This window comes from Lepeophtheirus salmonis, chromosome 13 (genome assembly GCF_016086655.4).
Source record: "Lepeophtheirus salmonis chromosome 13, UVic_Lsal_1.4, whole genome shotgun sequence".
NCBI classification, from domain to species: domain Eukaryota; kingdom Metazoa; phylum Arthropoda; class Copepoda; order Siphonostomatoida; family Caligidae; genus Lepeophtheirus; species Lepeophtheirus salmonis.
In genome coordinates this window covers 3,463,818-3,480,448 of record NC_052143.2, presented here as the reverse complement: position 1 = coordinate 3,480,448, position 16,631 = coordinate 3,463,818, and the positions used below count along the sequence as shown (strand labels likewise).

General features: G+C 31.3%; 1 protein-coding gene across 1 annotated transcript in view; it reads left to right on the top strand.

Moving 5' to 3' along the window:
* LOC121127747 (prestin) overlaps positions 1–16,631 on the top strand; it is a 134,613-nt gene that overhangs the window by 47,868 nt on the left and 70,114 nt on the right. Inside the window, exon 4 of the mRNA XM_040723228.2 lies at positions 13,421–13,740. Within this exon, the coding sequence (XP_040579162.1) occupies positions 13,421–13,740 (320 nt within the window). The remainder of the gene's footprint in view (positions 1–13,420; positions 13,741–16,631) is intronic.

The following is a 16,631-nucleotide window of genomic DNA, read 5'->3' as shown; positions in this document are numbered from 1 at the left end:
TAAGCATATACATTTTACATTTATATTAGTTTGAGTCCAGCATACATGTCAAGCTTATAGATGCCACATTGTTTCATATTTCTTGAAGTCAGAAAAAATAAAATAACATTTATGTTTGAATGAAAATTATAACCATTTTAAATGAATTAGTTACCAAACTTTCTTTCAATAAAATACTATAGGGATATACACATAAATTGGGAATTTTTCAAATTGCTAAAGCTCATCTCCCACTTTGAATTTAGCACTAAAAATTGCTTTGTCATGATTGATTGTTTTATCTTTTTCGTATGAGACAGAAAAATAAAATAACATTTATGTTTGAATGAAAATTATATCAACTTTAAATATGTAGGGATATACACATAAATTAGGAATTTTTCAAATTGCTAAAATATCCCACTTTGAAAGCACTAATTGCCATGATTGTTTTATCTTTTTCGTATGAGACTGTGTTAACAGAAAAAGTCAAGCCCCTATTGCCTGATTGCTTTCCAAAACTTTTCAACTACTTGAAGCACAAGGAGGCTACAAAAGTCATTGTCCAAGCTGACGAGAAAAAGTTTCTGGTGGATGTAGAAATTAATCTGCAAAAAGAAAGAGGCATCATCTATGATCCAACTGAAGTCCCACTAGTTTTGAAACCCAGGATTCCGTTTAGAGCCGTGACCAGCGATGGTTCCATTATTCCACCATATTTCATCGATGCTGGATTTAAAACCAACATAGCAGATGACCTGAAGAACCCGAAGGACGTTATGCTTCCGTGGATGGAGGTGAAGTTTAGCCTGAACAATGTGAAGGACTCTGCCACGTACCATGCCTCTGAGGCAACTAAGTCATTCTTTCTGAGAGGGTCCTGCTTTTTGTGATGACTGAAATGTGACATAGCAATAACCCAAATTTGAAGATTATTGATTACATGAAGAGGTCACATCAAATAAATCAAAACACAAGAACACTAGTAATAACCTAACAAATTTTCTTTGAATGAAACCATGCTATGAATATTTTAATTTTCCGAGCATATATTATCCATTGACCTGACATTCCCTCAGGTTTCTTAAGTGATAAATCTAATAAATTGTATTAAAATATGTCTGTACACATTTTTATACTCTACAGTCAATCATTAGTTTGAATATAGTTCTAAATAAAAAGTTTATTTTCAGTTCGATAGAAAAAACACTTAAAGTCTTTTTATTTTGTTTAGTTAAAATGCATTTGATGTTCATACTTGTTTGAAAAATTTATTTATTACTTTGATTTCAAACTACTAAAGGTTATGCATAAAAAAATAAACATTTAAACTAGAATCAATATAATATATAACTTTATATCTATTTCCATAATTTCATATAAAATGAATGCTAATTTTTTTTTAAAACATGGATATCAGTATCGATATTAAAAAAATAATTTGTATTAGTATGAATACTATAATAATTTTTGACGATTAAACATCTGTAAATGTATGAAATGAAGTTTTGTTACTTTAAAATAAAAATTCGAAAATAAAACGGATCAATTTTTATGAAAAAGCTTTCTTGTAATATAAAAACAGGCTCGGTTCAAAGAGTAAAAGGCTTTTCTTCACAATAAATATTTATTCACTTATTTATCGAATGACTTTTTTTAAAGAATATTTTTATTATATTGGGAAAATCTTTTTAGAGTAAGACCTAGTTGTTGTTGTTGTTTTTTGTTTTTTTTACAAAAAAATCTATTATTTTATTCAATTTTCAAGTTTGAGATCATATGAGATGGATGTGTGTCTTGATCTCCACAAACCCCCTGAGACTAACACACTGAACTCTTTGAATTCGATCTAATCCACGTTTCGAACAACTGAAATAAATTTGAATTGATTTTTATATCACTTTTAATACTGTTACTTTTACTCCAACAACATTCTTCTGAGTATTTGAAATGGTATTTTCTGTTACTCATCTATAAAGTTTACAGGTCAATAATAAATGTTTATCAATAGAGATTAAAATTCGGTGTAGAATGTGTATATTTAAAAAAAGAAGAGATAAAGAATAATGCTCATGACGTTTCACTATGTCAGCTACAAGCAGTGGAGAGAAGAAAATAAGGAAGGGCATTTTTAAATGTGGATCCCCAATTCTACATTGAGTCCAACAAGGACTTTTATAGCTTCGCAACAAATCCTCAAGGTTACACTCCATCTTTTATGAGAACACACGAATGTTCCATCAGGTTTTGAATATAATTGAATCTATTTAGGATAGGTAGTTCACTACAATAATAATGACGACTACTAAGAAAAATAAAACTGATTCTTCAGATCCCCAATTCCAAAAAAGCGAGCCAGCTAAAAAAATCCCAGAATTTACATCCCTCTTTCTGAGTACTTTCATTCCATCAATGCAATAATAATCAGGCCCCGTCTACGACTAAACATTTTCTGATGAAAAACAATATATTTTTAGTTTTGGGGTTGCATCTACACCAAAACCTGGGTGTTATAAGTTATTACATATAAAAAAATAATTTTAAATGGGATTAAAAGTGGAATTATCTGACAAGGCATTTATGCGTAGTCGTGTAGACAGTGTAACCGGAAATAATTTTATATACAATAAGATTCTCCCTATATACATCAACATTTAAAGCCGGCTCGGATCAAGGAGATTTCTTCCTTGTATGGATACAAAACTTTTTGAATTTGAATAATAAATACATAATTACTTTAAAAACGTGGCCGTGTGTAGTGTTTTTTCTTATTCGTTCAATCTAGTCCATTCTTAGGGTTTCTTATTGGTCCTTAGGCCTGTCCTTGGATTTTTTTATTTAATGTAGATGTTATATGAAGCTAAATAAATACGAGTAGATATGATAAATATTAAGATATCTTGCATAAACACACCTATTTTCATTATAACTAAAGTAGGTTTGCCCGGCGTTGCGAAGGGCATTCAGAAATTAAAATTAATATAAAAGCCTTCAGCTTAATATGAAACAAAAAATAAAGGCTCTAAAATTTTAAGAATTATTATCGCTGCATGTTGGTTTTGTTATATATCTTTGCATCATTTTTTTATATGGAAATAGAGTAGGCTTGCCCGACGTTGCCTGGAACATTAAGAAATTAAAACTAATTTTAAACTGCTATGTTTTTTTATAAGATTTAGAGAAGAAAATAATTCAAGTTGAACTATCGTTTGCTCCTATTTAATATTATTGTCAAAAATCCTTTATCTTATCCGCTTTTTTTTTTCTTCTTCAGTCCTAAAGAATCTGCATGAAAGTTTTTAACAAAATCAACACAGTGTTTGGGTGTGATTCCTGGACAAACACACATCCACACACACAGACATTCACATTTAATATATGCTCGTAGATACAATATAATAGGAACATATTACATTTATAATTAATTATCTAATTTATTTTATTATATAACATAATAATTTAAAAAAAGGAAAACATACTCCATGACGTCACAAGGGATCGATTTCACCTTCTTTAAGGAATAACATATAGGACTGTACTGGTCCGCGGTCTTCGTTTCTAAATAAGGACTGAAACAGCACTAGCCGTATGGACTGGTATTTGTATCGTACTAAATTTCATTTGAACCAAAGGCACTGATCCCTCCCCCCTTTACCTCGTAGTAAGTTTTCGTGGAGGAACCGTTGCGAAAAATATCAACTTTTGAACAAGCCTTGAATAAAATCAGATACAAAATGCACTGAAATTGTTATATACCTATAGGAGTTATAAGGCTCAAAACAGGTAGAGATCCTTTTTATATGTTATATGACAACTTTGTTGAAATATGTACATTCTGGATTTAAGTTGAATCTACGTGAAATAGCAATGTCCTTTGCATGGCCATGTCTGAGGGCTGACGTCAAGTCTTGGACAGGTGAGTATTTGTCCTATCAAAGAAACAAGCCGTTAGTGCACACAAAATCTTATAGCTACAACGCCATTTGATCATAATCCCGGTAGACTAAGTACCATCCACGTCACCTCGTTGAGCCTCTTCCTCTATCAAATAGATATCGATTCCTACTAACAGTTTTGGATAGGGCTACGATATGGACAGAAGCACTTCCTTGACAAGACACTAAAGCAAAAAATATAGTGAGTGCCACTTTCGCAGGATGGGTATCGAGATTCGGTGTCCCTCAGACCATACACTGAGATCGGGGAGCTCAATTTACTTGTTCACTATGGAAACAATTGGGACAACTCCACGTTTCGAGCAGCCTATTCACCACCTCGTATCACCCTGAGTCCAACGGCATTATTGAGAGGTTTCATAGGTTTTTGAAGACATCTCTCACTTCAAGAACGAAACAAGAAGGTGAATCTTGGGTAAACGCTCTTCCATTAGTGATCTTGGACATTAGTTCTGTCATTCCACCTATTCCAGGAGCAACATTTTCTCCAATATACGTCTACGTATTTATATATAAACTACGTCTTAGTTTCATCACTGAGGCTACCGTTATCCTTGAGCGAAAACACTGGTGCTCCCAACGATAAAAGCAGTTTCAGAGCTTCAATGAGATTAAGCATACTCCACCTAGAGTTATCCCCGAGCCTCCAGCGAGAGTGAGGACGCGTTGGAAGCTCATAAGAAGTAGAATTATGTTTTTGGCTGAGAAACAAGCCGATTAAACCATCTCTGGCTCCTACATATTTGGGCCCTTTTAAAGTCCTGTCTAAGTTGTACAGAACCTTTATTCTGGGCATTGGACATCGAACACATTTTGTGTCAATCGACCGCTTGAAACCGGCTTTTGGAGTTAGGGATATTCTTCCTACATACAAGGATAACTGTCAGTGATAATAATCTACATCTAAAATTATATACTTTTATTTAATCCATATTTCGTTTTACCTTATTAATTTGTTTGCATGTAACTCATTTATTTATTTTACGTAGAAATTAATGGGTCGAAATTGACGCAGACTCTTTGTGGAGTATTATAGGACTTTTAAGACAAGACAGATTGAGGTCCCTTTTATATGTTATATTAGAACTTTGTTGAAATACATTCAGTTTAAGTCAGTAATTCTTTGTGGCGTGTTTCTTCATACCTATTAGATATAAACACTAAGATTCAAGAATATAAATACACTCATTTTAAAGAAAACAAAAAACTAACCTTCATAGCTAATAACCTAAAAAGCCTTCTTTATATTTGAAATATTGATAAAGCTAGAGTTATCGATTTTGAATAAAATAACTTTGAAGTAAGAAAAAATACATTAATATAAGATTTATACTTTTCAGTCAATTAAGGGGATGAAAAAAATATTTTCAAATCAAGATAAGGTAGATTCTTGTTGCTGTCAAAATTTGAGATATATATTTTTTTGTATTTCAAATATTTCCAAAGAAAAACGTCGTGCGATAAAAAACAACAATTTAAAATCATATGCCTAGGAGTGAATGTACTAATTTCATTATCCACTTTTTAATTTCTACGATGTAATTTTGCAGCTTTCTCTAACAGATAAGTAATTAATCACAAAAAATATATGAAAGAAATAGTCTGAATTTATTATTATGGGTTTGTGAGTTGGAAAAAGAAAATAAATATAAATAGATAATACGTTATTTATGGATCATTTGAGTTTTTATGAGAGGAGATGAAGTACGTATGTGTTTGTGAACTATCAACTCTCATCGTTTATGAGAAAATAACGTGTGTGTTTTGTTTATCAGCCGTTGATGGATGATCCACCATGAGGAAATGACAGAGCTCCCGAGAAATTGCAAGAAATTAAAAACAATGTTCGTAAAAACATGTATTTAGAGAATAAAAGGTTTGAGGCTGTTTGTATTACTTTTATCACAGTTGATCCAGGTCATAATAAGTGATCAAATTATTTAGATATATAAGTCAATGAAATTCTGCCACACTTAATTAAATGATTTTGTTTAAAGGTGGGATAAATCGCAATCCAAAGTTCCATAAATAATACAAAGCTCTCTGTCTAAAATGCAACATTTTTTTTAAATGGGACGCTTTGGTCCTATTTGTTATATTTCGATGTTTTGCCTAAATAAATTATTATAAGCAACTCTCGAAAGAAACTTTAAACAAAAAATAAGAAAAGTCCACCGATAAGTAATACGAGCCTCATACCCAAAAACATGGAGCAACGCAGAGCTCAATTTCTGGAGCTATCTATGCATGGAAAATCACAATAAAAGATATCTAAAGTGATGGAATGTAACCGCTCTACTCTGTAACGAGTGACCACGAGAGGCAAAAAAAGCTTTCAAAACCTCCAAATCAAGTCTAAAGAGGTCAAAATAATTAGTTAAAGTCATTAAAAGTACCATTGAAGGCATAAGAGGCAAGTTGAGCGTCAATAGCCTTGGATGTGAATTTAGCAGCAGCTACACCACCATGCCCCACTTAGTGAAGCCAGACTTAAGCCTTAATGCGTACAAGAGAACTCTTTGTCATGTTTGAAGCCTATAGATCGAATAAAACGTCTAACTTAGAGCAAAATCCTTCTCAACAAGCTTGAAAGGCGAGACTCTTGGCCTCTCCACAGTCCCAAGTGTTCCCCCATGAACTTTGATATTCCTCAAGGGAAGTTTTTGGAGTCTGATACACAACAATAGACCAACTGAAGGACACCATTAACACTTCTCGAGCCAATCTAGAACTGTGCATTATAAAGAACTGTTGTGAAAAGTTCTGCACTAGGGCATTAAGGCAAAAGGAAGCTATTGATAATGTAAATAAGGCGTCCCTTGATTGTATTTCTAAATTAATTTTGAAATATAACCATTTTTCTAGTATAATGCTTTAAACAATATGAGGGTTTAAAAAAAAAAAAAAAAAAGGCTTGGACCGAATAAATCATATATCATTTATTAATGGCGTCTGAATAAGTTATTTAGAACCAAACTTTTATTTTCTGGTTGTAGTGTTTTCGTGGATCTAAATTTGTACAAAAAGTTTTTAACTTCTATCGTAATAAAATTGATTCCATCTTGATAAGGACCTATGTATATAAAAGTAAAATGACTAGTTTGAAGTATAATTTTCAAATGCAGATAAACTATATTATATTTCCCGTGAGATGTATGATGTTGCTTCTCATTAAGGCAGGAAATGAACAGCTGTCTCAATGCATATTTTAGAGAAGAAACACATCTTATCGTCCAGCGATGCTCCAAAAATTATGTCCCTAGTAAGTGTATTGGTAACAATTTTATATCATAACCAATATAACGCACAATCAATAATTTTATTCGATAGACTCCTTAAAACATAAATCGATTGAGTTATTTTACCTTATGTATCTATCTTTTATTCAATCTGCCTTATGTTTTGAGTTTTGACTTTGTCTTGTAGTAGTAAAATGAAAAGCTGTATATTTCCAAGAGAAACGATATAAATAAAAAACAATATCTCGGGCCAAGTTCTCCATTTTTAAGTGTAATATCTTAAATATCCCCCGTTTTTCCAACACTTCCTTAAAAGATACATCCTCCATACATTTTATCCTAAATTCCTAAAAAATTGAAATGATTTATGTTGGCCAAAGAACTTATGGTCTCTATCCTCGTCTGACTTCAACCCCTTTGAGTACAGTACATGAGATCAAGTTTTGTAGTAAATGTCCACCAAATTTGAGTATTCTCATGGAAAGAATATAAAGGAAAAATGAGAAAACTTGAGCCAGACTATATTATTAAGATCTGCGCGTCATTTCCAGGCTGGTTGAAGGGCGTTATTGAGGCCAAATATAAGTCGTATCTTCTTTATCCTACGATATGTCAAAATATCAAGTGGCTTATAATAGATTTTCAATTAATCTATGTAAAGTGTGTCAGAATTAAATGTGAGACGACGGCTTATATATATACATATTGCATTTGGTATTATTGGTTACAAATTTGTTTCTCCAATCGAACGTTCATATACCATATGTACAATGTATTTGCGTATATATGGAATAAAAAAAACATCCTTACAAAACTTTAGGCATAAATACGACAACATATTTTCCACCTCCTTAAAAAGTAGAGCATATTGAGGATTAATTAGGCTTATTAATGAACTTTCAATTCAATCAATTATGTGCATGTATTGTTGCTTAATATGGGTATATTTAAATTAGTTATAGGCTTTAGCTATAATTAGTTTTCGTTCTCCCCCACCGACAAAAAAAAACCACTTTAAATGCTCTGTTGAAGGAAGGATTTGCAGGAGAAAAAGAATCCAAATGAAGTAAAATTTATTCATAAATAAATATTATTTGATCGAAAGAAAGTCACTCATATGGAAGAATGAGCAAGTAACAACTCTAATCCATAACCACCGCATACTTTCATTTAATATTAAATCATCCATTGAGAGAAATGATTCTTCCGTAAGCATATTTTTCTTCTTTATACAATAATATTCAGACTAAAGACTTTCAAAAATGGTCCTTTGTCAGTGTCCACATAAAGTCTCTTCGTCTTAATATTGTTGATTAATTAATCATACAATATTAATAATAGCCTCGAAGCTTATAGTCCATTTTAATATAGGACGTAAAATAAAGATGATATTTAGGGGTGTAAATCGAAAGTTTCATTATTTTTGTCTGAATATTTTTCCTTTTTTCCATTTGGAAGATGGATTGTTATGAACCAAAGGTTCATTTTTCTCCTATTGGGTTATTGATGGCAATATTTTTATTTTTTTACTCAAAAAGATAAAAGGTTGCACTGCTACAAACCTCTTTAGACTATTTTTATTTTGCATTTGTGAGCCACAAAGGTAAAAAATTAATGATTGATTCGAATTTTACCAAAGCAATAATAGAATAGCCTTATCAATTTTTCCAACATACTAAATATTTATCTATGTATTTGTAATAGATGCACTAATCCTAGAGTAGGGTTTTGGTCTGAAAATCTTAGTCTGATCTGACACTATTAGTAACTTTATTGTACCAAACTACATAATTTGGTCCTGTACAGAATTCGTTATATATCGGTCCCCAAGAAAAATTGGGTTTGGATGGGTCTTACAAATAAATGTGGAATTAATCAACTATGAAGTGAAAATCTTTTTATCCCAGAAAATTTTCACAATGGACCCATTTGCCTTGATCCATGTGAGGATTTTCTTGCACCTCTCGAGCCTCCTGGTTTTCATGCTCTCAGTCAGAAGGTGTCATGGGGTCTTTGTGAAAGAAAATAATCCTAAGTTGTGCTTCATATCCCTCTTGATACTCCTAGGGGCCACATAGATGTCGTTGGCGAGACAATTTATCGACTTAGGGGGATTCTCCATTATATACTTCTCCAAACTTAACAAGAACTTCGTATCCCTCTTTAAATTATGCCCTCCACTTTCTCACATCCTCAAGAGGTTTTTCCAAAAAAAAATCATCTGGGCCAACTTGAAAACCAGGCTCCTAGAACACTTAACAATTTCTGTAATCTTCATCACATCAACTCCAGAATCTAGGATATCTGAGATAAGCTGCCTTTTTGTGTGTTGCTCGCTTATGATGATTAAATGACTCAATGATTAGTATGATTTGTTTATGTAAAAAGAACGACGGAAACAGAATATCAAAAAATATAGTAACTAAACCATTTCATAGTACTGAGAAAATAAACATAAATTAACAGCCTACGTTTTGCTGCCCTACCCTGTATATATACTTTACCAAAGATGAATTGAGAAAACCCATCTTGGCACCTTCCGCCCACATTTTGTCTGTCTCGTAATGAAAATTCTTTTGTCAGGATCTGAGTCATGGAATTTTGCAGAAGAAGAATTTTGTTACCTTCCATCCACCTCATGTAATCAAAGAAATATTTATCATGATTGTTAATTTGCATTACTACTATTTATTTATTTATTTTAAAGATTGATGCTGAGCGCTTAGTGGAAATTCTACCCCAGAGCATTAAGTATCAACTATAATGTTTATTTGTGTATTTGTTACGGAATTGCTTCGTTTTATTAAAGTGTATAAGCTCTGTATAATATATTAACCAAATAAAGAATGTTAAAAAAAAACAAATATCAAGAATAAGGAAAAATACCTATCGTTCAAAATAGTGAATTGTAGAATTTGTTTGAAAAAGGACTATCTGTTTAAAATATGTTGGTGAAGTTTCACATCGGATACAACACGGGAGATATCATACTCCGAGGAAGCACGTTTCCCATCTACAATATGATGAGCCTTTGTAATAGCTGGGTTAATAACAGTTTCCTCTTTTACGGAGTAAAAGGCCAAGAAATCATATTTTTTCAAGTTACAAAAAACAAATTGCTCATGTAAAAGTTTGCCACTGGCTTTATGTATTGTAAAAAGTAAAATCACATCCAAAGAGGAACTGATCACTCGTCTCGTCCTGGGTCCGACAAATGCCACATTTGCATTTCTCTGTAAAAAAAAAAAAAAAAAAAAAAATATGCATTCGAAAAACATTAAATTTCGGTCAAAGGTCTGAGTGGGATGGACCAAAATATTGACTGCAATTGGTATATAAAAAAAAAGCTTAATACCGAACCCCAAAAAAAAGTCAATCAGAGTCTCAACACTAACTAATAACCTGTGTTAAAAGGTTCACTGGACCCTTATCACCACATATGGAAAGAGTACATTGAGGAAAGTTCCCCTAGAAAAAAGGGCACAGTGATAAATTTTACGCGTAAGGAAACTACGCTGTAAAGATAAATAGGTGATTGAAAAAGGTCATTTCCGGCAAGCGTTGAATTATGAAAGATTACCCAATGTATTATATATTCATTTCATTTAAAGTTGACATCATTCATTCTTCATTTTAGTGTAGGACACATTTGTTTTGACATTACAAATATGTTAAAAAATGAAATGAAAAGTGGCTCATATTACTAACATATTTTATTAAGAATCACTCCTTACTACGTTCTCGTAACAGCTTCACCAAATGAATTAAATATAGACTGCCTTTAGATAAGCTACTAAATAATAACAGCTTTTACATAGCTTCCTTCATTTAAGACTCGACAGCATATTAACTGACATGATGTCTCTCTAAATCACTATAGTTTTTATCAACTCATTTCTAGGGTAGTTTTTACTCACACCAGGAATTACTTGTTTTCCCAAACATTCAAAAAAAAAAAATACCACCAATTATTGCTAAGAATCTTTAATTTTATTTAAATGAATTTTTAATAGAAGTTTATCTATTTTTGATTACGCTATATCCTCTCAAAGATGACAAAGAATGAAACTTTATTATTATAAGTATAAATGAACATTTATATGAGTAGAATGAGGTTCTTAACAGGTTGATCTGAAATGAAGTTATTTACTAAATATATTATTCAATCCTTTGACGCCATTATTTTGTCGATTAGGTATATTATAATAAGTCCCCCGATCTGTTGTTCATTTGTTTGTGATATCTCTGAGATCCGACCTTTAGAACATGAGGAAGTAACTTTTTGACGATGGGATTGTGGAAAAGGGACAAATATTTAAATTTTTGATGGTGCAAAAGCTCTTCCTATAAATTTATTAAAAACCTGGAATATTGTACTCTGATTTGCCACTATCAATTCCTAAATAGAATATTTTCGCAAAAATGGAGGTAAGAATGGAATATCAAAAGTAGAATTTCTTGCCTTTGGATTTCTGTAACGAAAGAAATACTCTTTTTAAAGTCTATAAAAACGAATGGAAATTATTGGAAACACTTTTATCAAATAATATTCATTTTTCTTAAGATAACAATTTTTGGGTTACCATCTACTTCTCATCTATTTTGTTCTTTCGTGAAATTATTTCAAGATTTTATCTTCAGCAACAAATTATTTGGAAAAAAAAACTTCCTATATAATCTTTGAAAAATATATTAGAACGTATAACTCATCAGTTTCCGTTGTTCATTTTATTTATTTTAATCTATTCGTTTTTTATTACAATGCACATCATGTAACTTTGATAATACAAATAGGAATTTATCTAAATCTTTTGATCTCAAGCAAGGACTACCACATGAATCAGCAAATGATGTGTATAAATCACGAAGAATAAAAGAGTAGTGCTTTTTATATCATGGATTTAATTTTTGTAACTTTAATAAGAGTAGCTTCAACTTTTGTATTATAACACTTTGATTTATGGGAATTACGTCATTATTAGAAAACTTTATCAGAGATAAAATAAAAATAATACTATCTCATAAGATTGAAATCTCACCGGACTCTGGATGACTCCATACAGCATGGTGCATTTGAATATACAATCCGGAAGCTTCGAAAAGCTCGTCGCTGTGGCATTCTTCGGATAACAACAAAATCCTTTTTCAGCAAGATAGAGCTCCAATAAATTCTGGTCGAAAATCTCAGGAATTAAAGAAAAAAAATCAATTTTATGAATAATCGATATAGCTTCCTTCAAGTCCAGATCTCAATCCCCTCGATTATTTTGCATAAGGTTATGTAGAATGAAAGATGAAAGTTTACTCCTATAAGATTTTTTTATTCCTCCACAATGCCATCGAAAAAAAATGGATAGATCGTCCAGGAAAATACATTCGTACAGCATGTAACACTTTCCACTCTAGTCTATCGGATGTATTGACTAAGAACAGCAGTTATATTGAATAAGTTGTTTATATGAAATATTAACAGAACTATAGACTACTATTTGTAGTACACGGCATCACATGGAGTTATTATGCGTCGACGAACAAACAAATTTTGCTTTAGGAATGTAGAAAATCCCACACAACAATTTTTTGGTGTTTTATGAGCCCACTCAAATGTAGCTACTCCCTCAATTTTTAGACATTCTCTCCTCAAGAATAAAAAACTAATAACAATAGCCTGAGAAAAAAAATGAAACGATTTGTTGAGCAAGGCACTACTTTAGCTCGTTGATTAACTTCATTTGAGGACAAATTAATTTTTTGATTGCATATAAAGTACTTCCCTTTTTACATTTTTTAATATGAGTCGAGCGAAACCCCTACAAGATTTAGTTCTTTAAATACACTGCTCCCTGTATATTATAATCATTTCCCCCTCCCCTTTATATTGCTTTTTCTATATATTATACATCAGGAAGCACTATACAAACATTCATACAAATGAACTTTGCTTTATTTATATAAATAACTTTTATTTTTAATATTTTCTAACAATAATTTTCGCGTAAAATAATACCTTTAAGACTTATGAAGGAGCCTTTACTTATTTACATAAGTATTAAGTATTAAGTATTGACAAATTTGTTTATGTCTGGCAGTATGTTCTGAAACGTCATAAACATTTTATTTTCAAAAATGACAATAAAGTTGTTCTAGATTTTTACTTCAATCAAAAGAAATAAATGTTAAATGGATTCTGACTATTGTACATTGTTTATACTTCATCAATTTTATTTTCTTCTTCTTGTTTTTCAGGCACAAATCCACTTACCTCAATACTCGTCTCCAATGTATTAGCAAATATCCTACCTACAGACACTGTAATAGACTCAAGTGTTCCAAAAGATACAACACAGTTAGAAATTGTTTCTGCATTAACTTTTTGCTCAAGTCTGTGGTTACTCCTTTTTTATATACTTCGACTAGGGAAATACAGTTGGTTGTTGAGCGAAGTCCTTGTGAGTGGATACACGACAGCAGCTGCTTTTCACGTCTTATCATCGCAGTTAAAGGGACTTTTTGGACTGGAGGATTACATGTCAAGAAGTCATGACTCAATACCTAAGTTGCTTTTTGTAAGTATTCTAATAGAGTTAATGCAATTAATTACTGCATTATGTAAATTCAAGTGTCTTGTTTTTTTGGAGAGATTTTTATTTGACTACATTATGGTAATTTTTAATAGAAGGCATTAAAATGGGGATTTTATGTTGGAACATTGGTTATTTTTAGAGGTTTTGTACCAATCCAATTTTAAAAACATGGGCAAATATCGGAATATGATTGTTGGATTGGTTTTAATCTACTAAAAATTAATTAAATCTAGTGCTCTCTGAATTTAAAAGTATAAGATAGAGCTGTGGCTCTATCTTCTAGAAAAAATATTTACTATGTTTTTCCTCCTAGTAAATAACATTCAATTGTAAGACTATGTGACTTTTAATACCTTAAGGGGGGAAGCTTGATAATCCTTTTCTCAGAAGCTAAAAAAATTACATCCCTATTATAGATTGCATGATTTACCCCATGTTACTGCTTACAAGTACTAATCTTATAATCATGTAACAATTTGGAAAAATTGTAGAGGAAGTATTTTGTATGACGTCATTTCCAAAAGGTTGTTGTTTATTAGATAAATAAATACAAAAATGATCAAATTGTATAAGATTAACCTTTTTTTCAGAAATAGTGAGTTTACTTTATAAAGTGCTTTGCATAAAAACAATGTGTGTACTTAGAAATTATCCAGATAAGAGCAAGTTTTAATGTTACAACGGGTAAATTTTAAAAATATCTAGATATAAGCTTTGTCAAATTCCCAAATATGTATAGAAAACTATTTTTTAGAGCATATTTCTTCTATGAGTTTATCTTTTACCCTACCCACAATAGTCCTTCGAACATGGTATCCATAATTTTACGAGTATGAAAAAAGTTATACTTGTTTTATATTTTTCATTCGACTTAAATTGAAAAATTAAGGATGTATATCAAATTACCTAGTATTGGGAAGCTTAAAAATAAAATTTTACATCTGTAACTCAATCCAGCTCTGAGTTAAGAGCTCCGATAAATTTCATCAAAAAATCTATGAAAACAAAATCAAGTCAATTTCTTACTTTTGGAACAAAGATTAATAGTGATCTTTGGGGTTGATATATATGGAAGGTTAAATTTGTTATTTTAATATATATAAGTATTTAATAGACAATCACATTTATTGGTTGTGAAGGGTTTAATGCTTACAGACTGAGTTAAGTATTTTTTGAAAGCTATTTACTTGTAAATTATATGGCTAAATGATTATTATTATAATTTATTTATTTCTTATGGATATGCATCCATCAAAGGAATGGCTTACGAAATACACTATAAAATGCAAAACTCTTCTAGAATATTATTGATCAAATTTATCATGAAAAGGAGCTCATCACTCAAAGTTGGTTTGAGTAACAATTCTGAAATTTCATTTTCGAGTTTCTCAATAATAGGTTATTATTCTTACCAAATTTTATTCAAATTAAATCAAAATATATAATAGTGTACATTTCCCATGGAATGACCCAGACACAAACATGATTGGAACAAATGTGGTTATTCTTTAATATACAGGGTGGTTCATTGAAATCTGAACATTATTAATTCAATAATTAATGAAGGATGAAATATTGAAATCAATTCATATTTCGATATATTAAAGCATAAACAATTAGTTATAAAATAAAGCAAATCTGAGCTTCCTAGCTTACGTACAATTCGAGAAAATGACACTTGAACGATATTGACGAATTTTTAATTGCACACTCCAAACAGTTGAGAGTATCCAGGACAACCTTCTACGCTGTAAGCATGTCTCAACAGGGAAAGAGGAACAAGGGCTCTGTCAAAAAGACCAAACTGGACCCAGAGGATTTAAAGGAAACAGCCCCGGCCAATCTTCTCATGTTCAAGAGGCCTATGAATGAGATCTCGGGGTTCCACACGAAATTGTACCAAGAGCTATCAAAAATTGGCTGGATAAAGCCTTGTGGGAGTGGCGAGGCCACTTTTGACATCAAAAATGAAAAAAAAAAATCTCCTTTTTTCCAAGACTCTTTCGAATAAGTCTTATGAGTTCTTTTTTGACACTTTTGCCGCCAACAATCTATACATCACCTTTTGGGGTCATGTCAAGTGTGTAGTGTCAGTCATCCAAACACCGAGGCCCTCAAAGACACTGTCAGCAAGCACTGGTACGCCATGAAAGAGGACTATATCTGCAGTGGGAGCCAGGCCCTCGGCCGTTGCCTGGAAGCCATCGTTGCCGCTAAGGCTGACTACATTAATGATTAAGTGAGCTCACAACCACTTCTATTTGTTATATTAATTTTGTTGAGGTTCTATTTTTAATTAATCAATTGTATCTAGTAAGTTTAAAATTCAAGGTATTTAGATTTTAATTGGCCGCTCGTAATAAGAACTTCTTCAACATAAGTACTTTTATGATCCTTAACTGCCAATTCCAGCAAATTTGCTAAATTCCATTAAATGTAATATATATTTTTAATAGGGTTTATTAATTATTTTTCCTTATACACAAGTAAATACATTTTTTAAATCAACTTTTAGATATTCTTCAAATACCGAAGACTAACATTTTTCTCGAAACAAAAGAATTGTTGCTTTAATCCAGATTTCATTGTTATATGTTTTTATAGTATTTTTCTACATTTATTATATTATAATATAAGAGTGTATGTTGGATTAAACCTCTTTTTTCTTTTTTACTATATAGAAATGAAGCTATGGTTTTTAAAAATCCCACCCCTACACCCATTCATGACTTTAACAATCTAATCTTTTTAATAAAGATTTATATCTTTAGTTAGTTTCATTTTTTTTTATATTACATAATTACTTTATTCTCACTACATAGATTTCATATATGTATACATTCCAAAAAACATATAGTAACTTCATCACAACA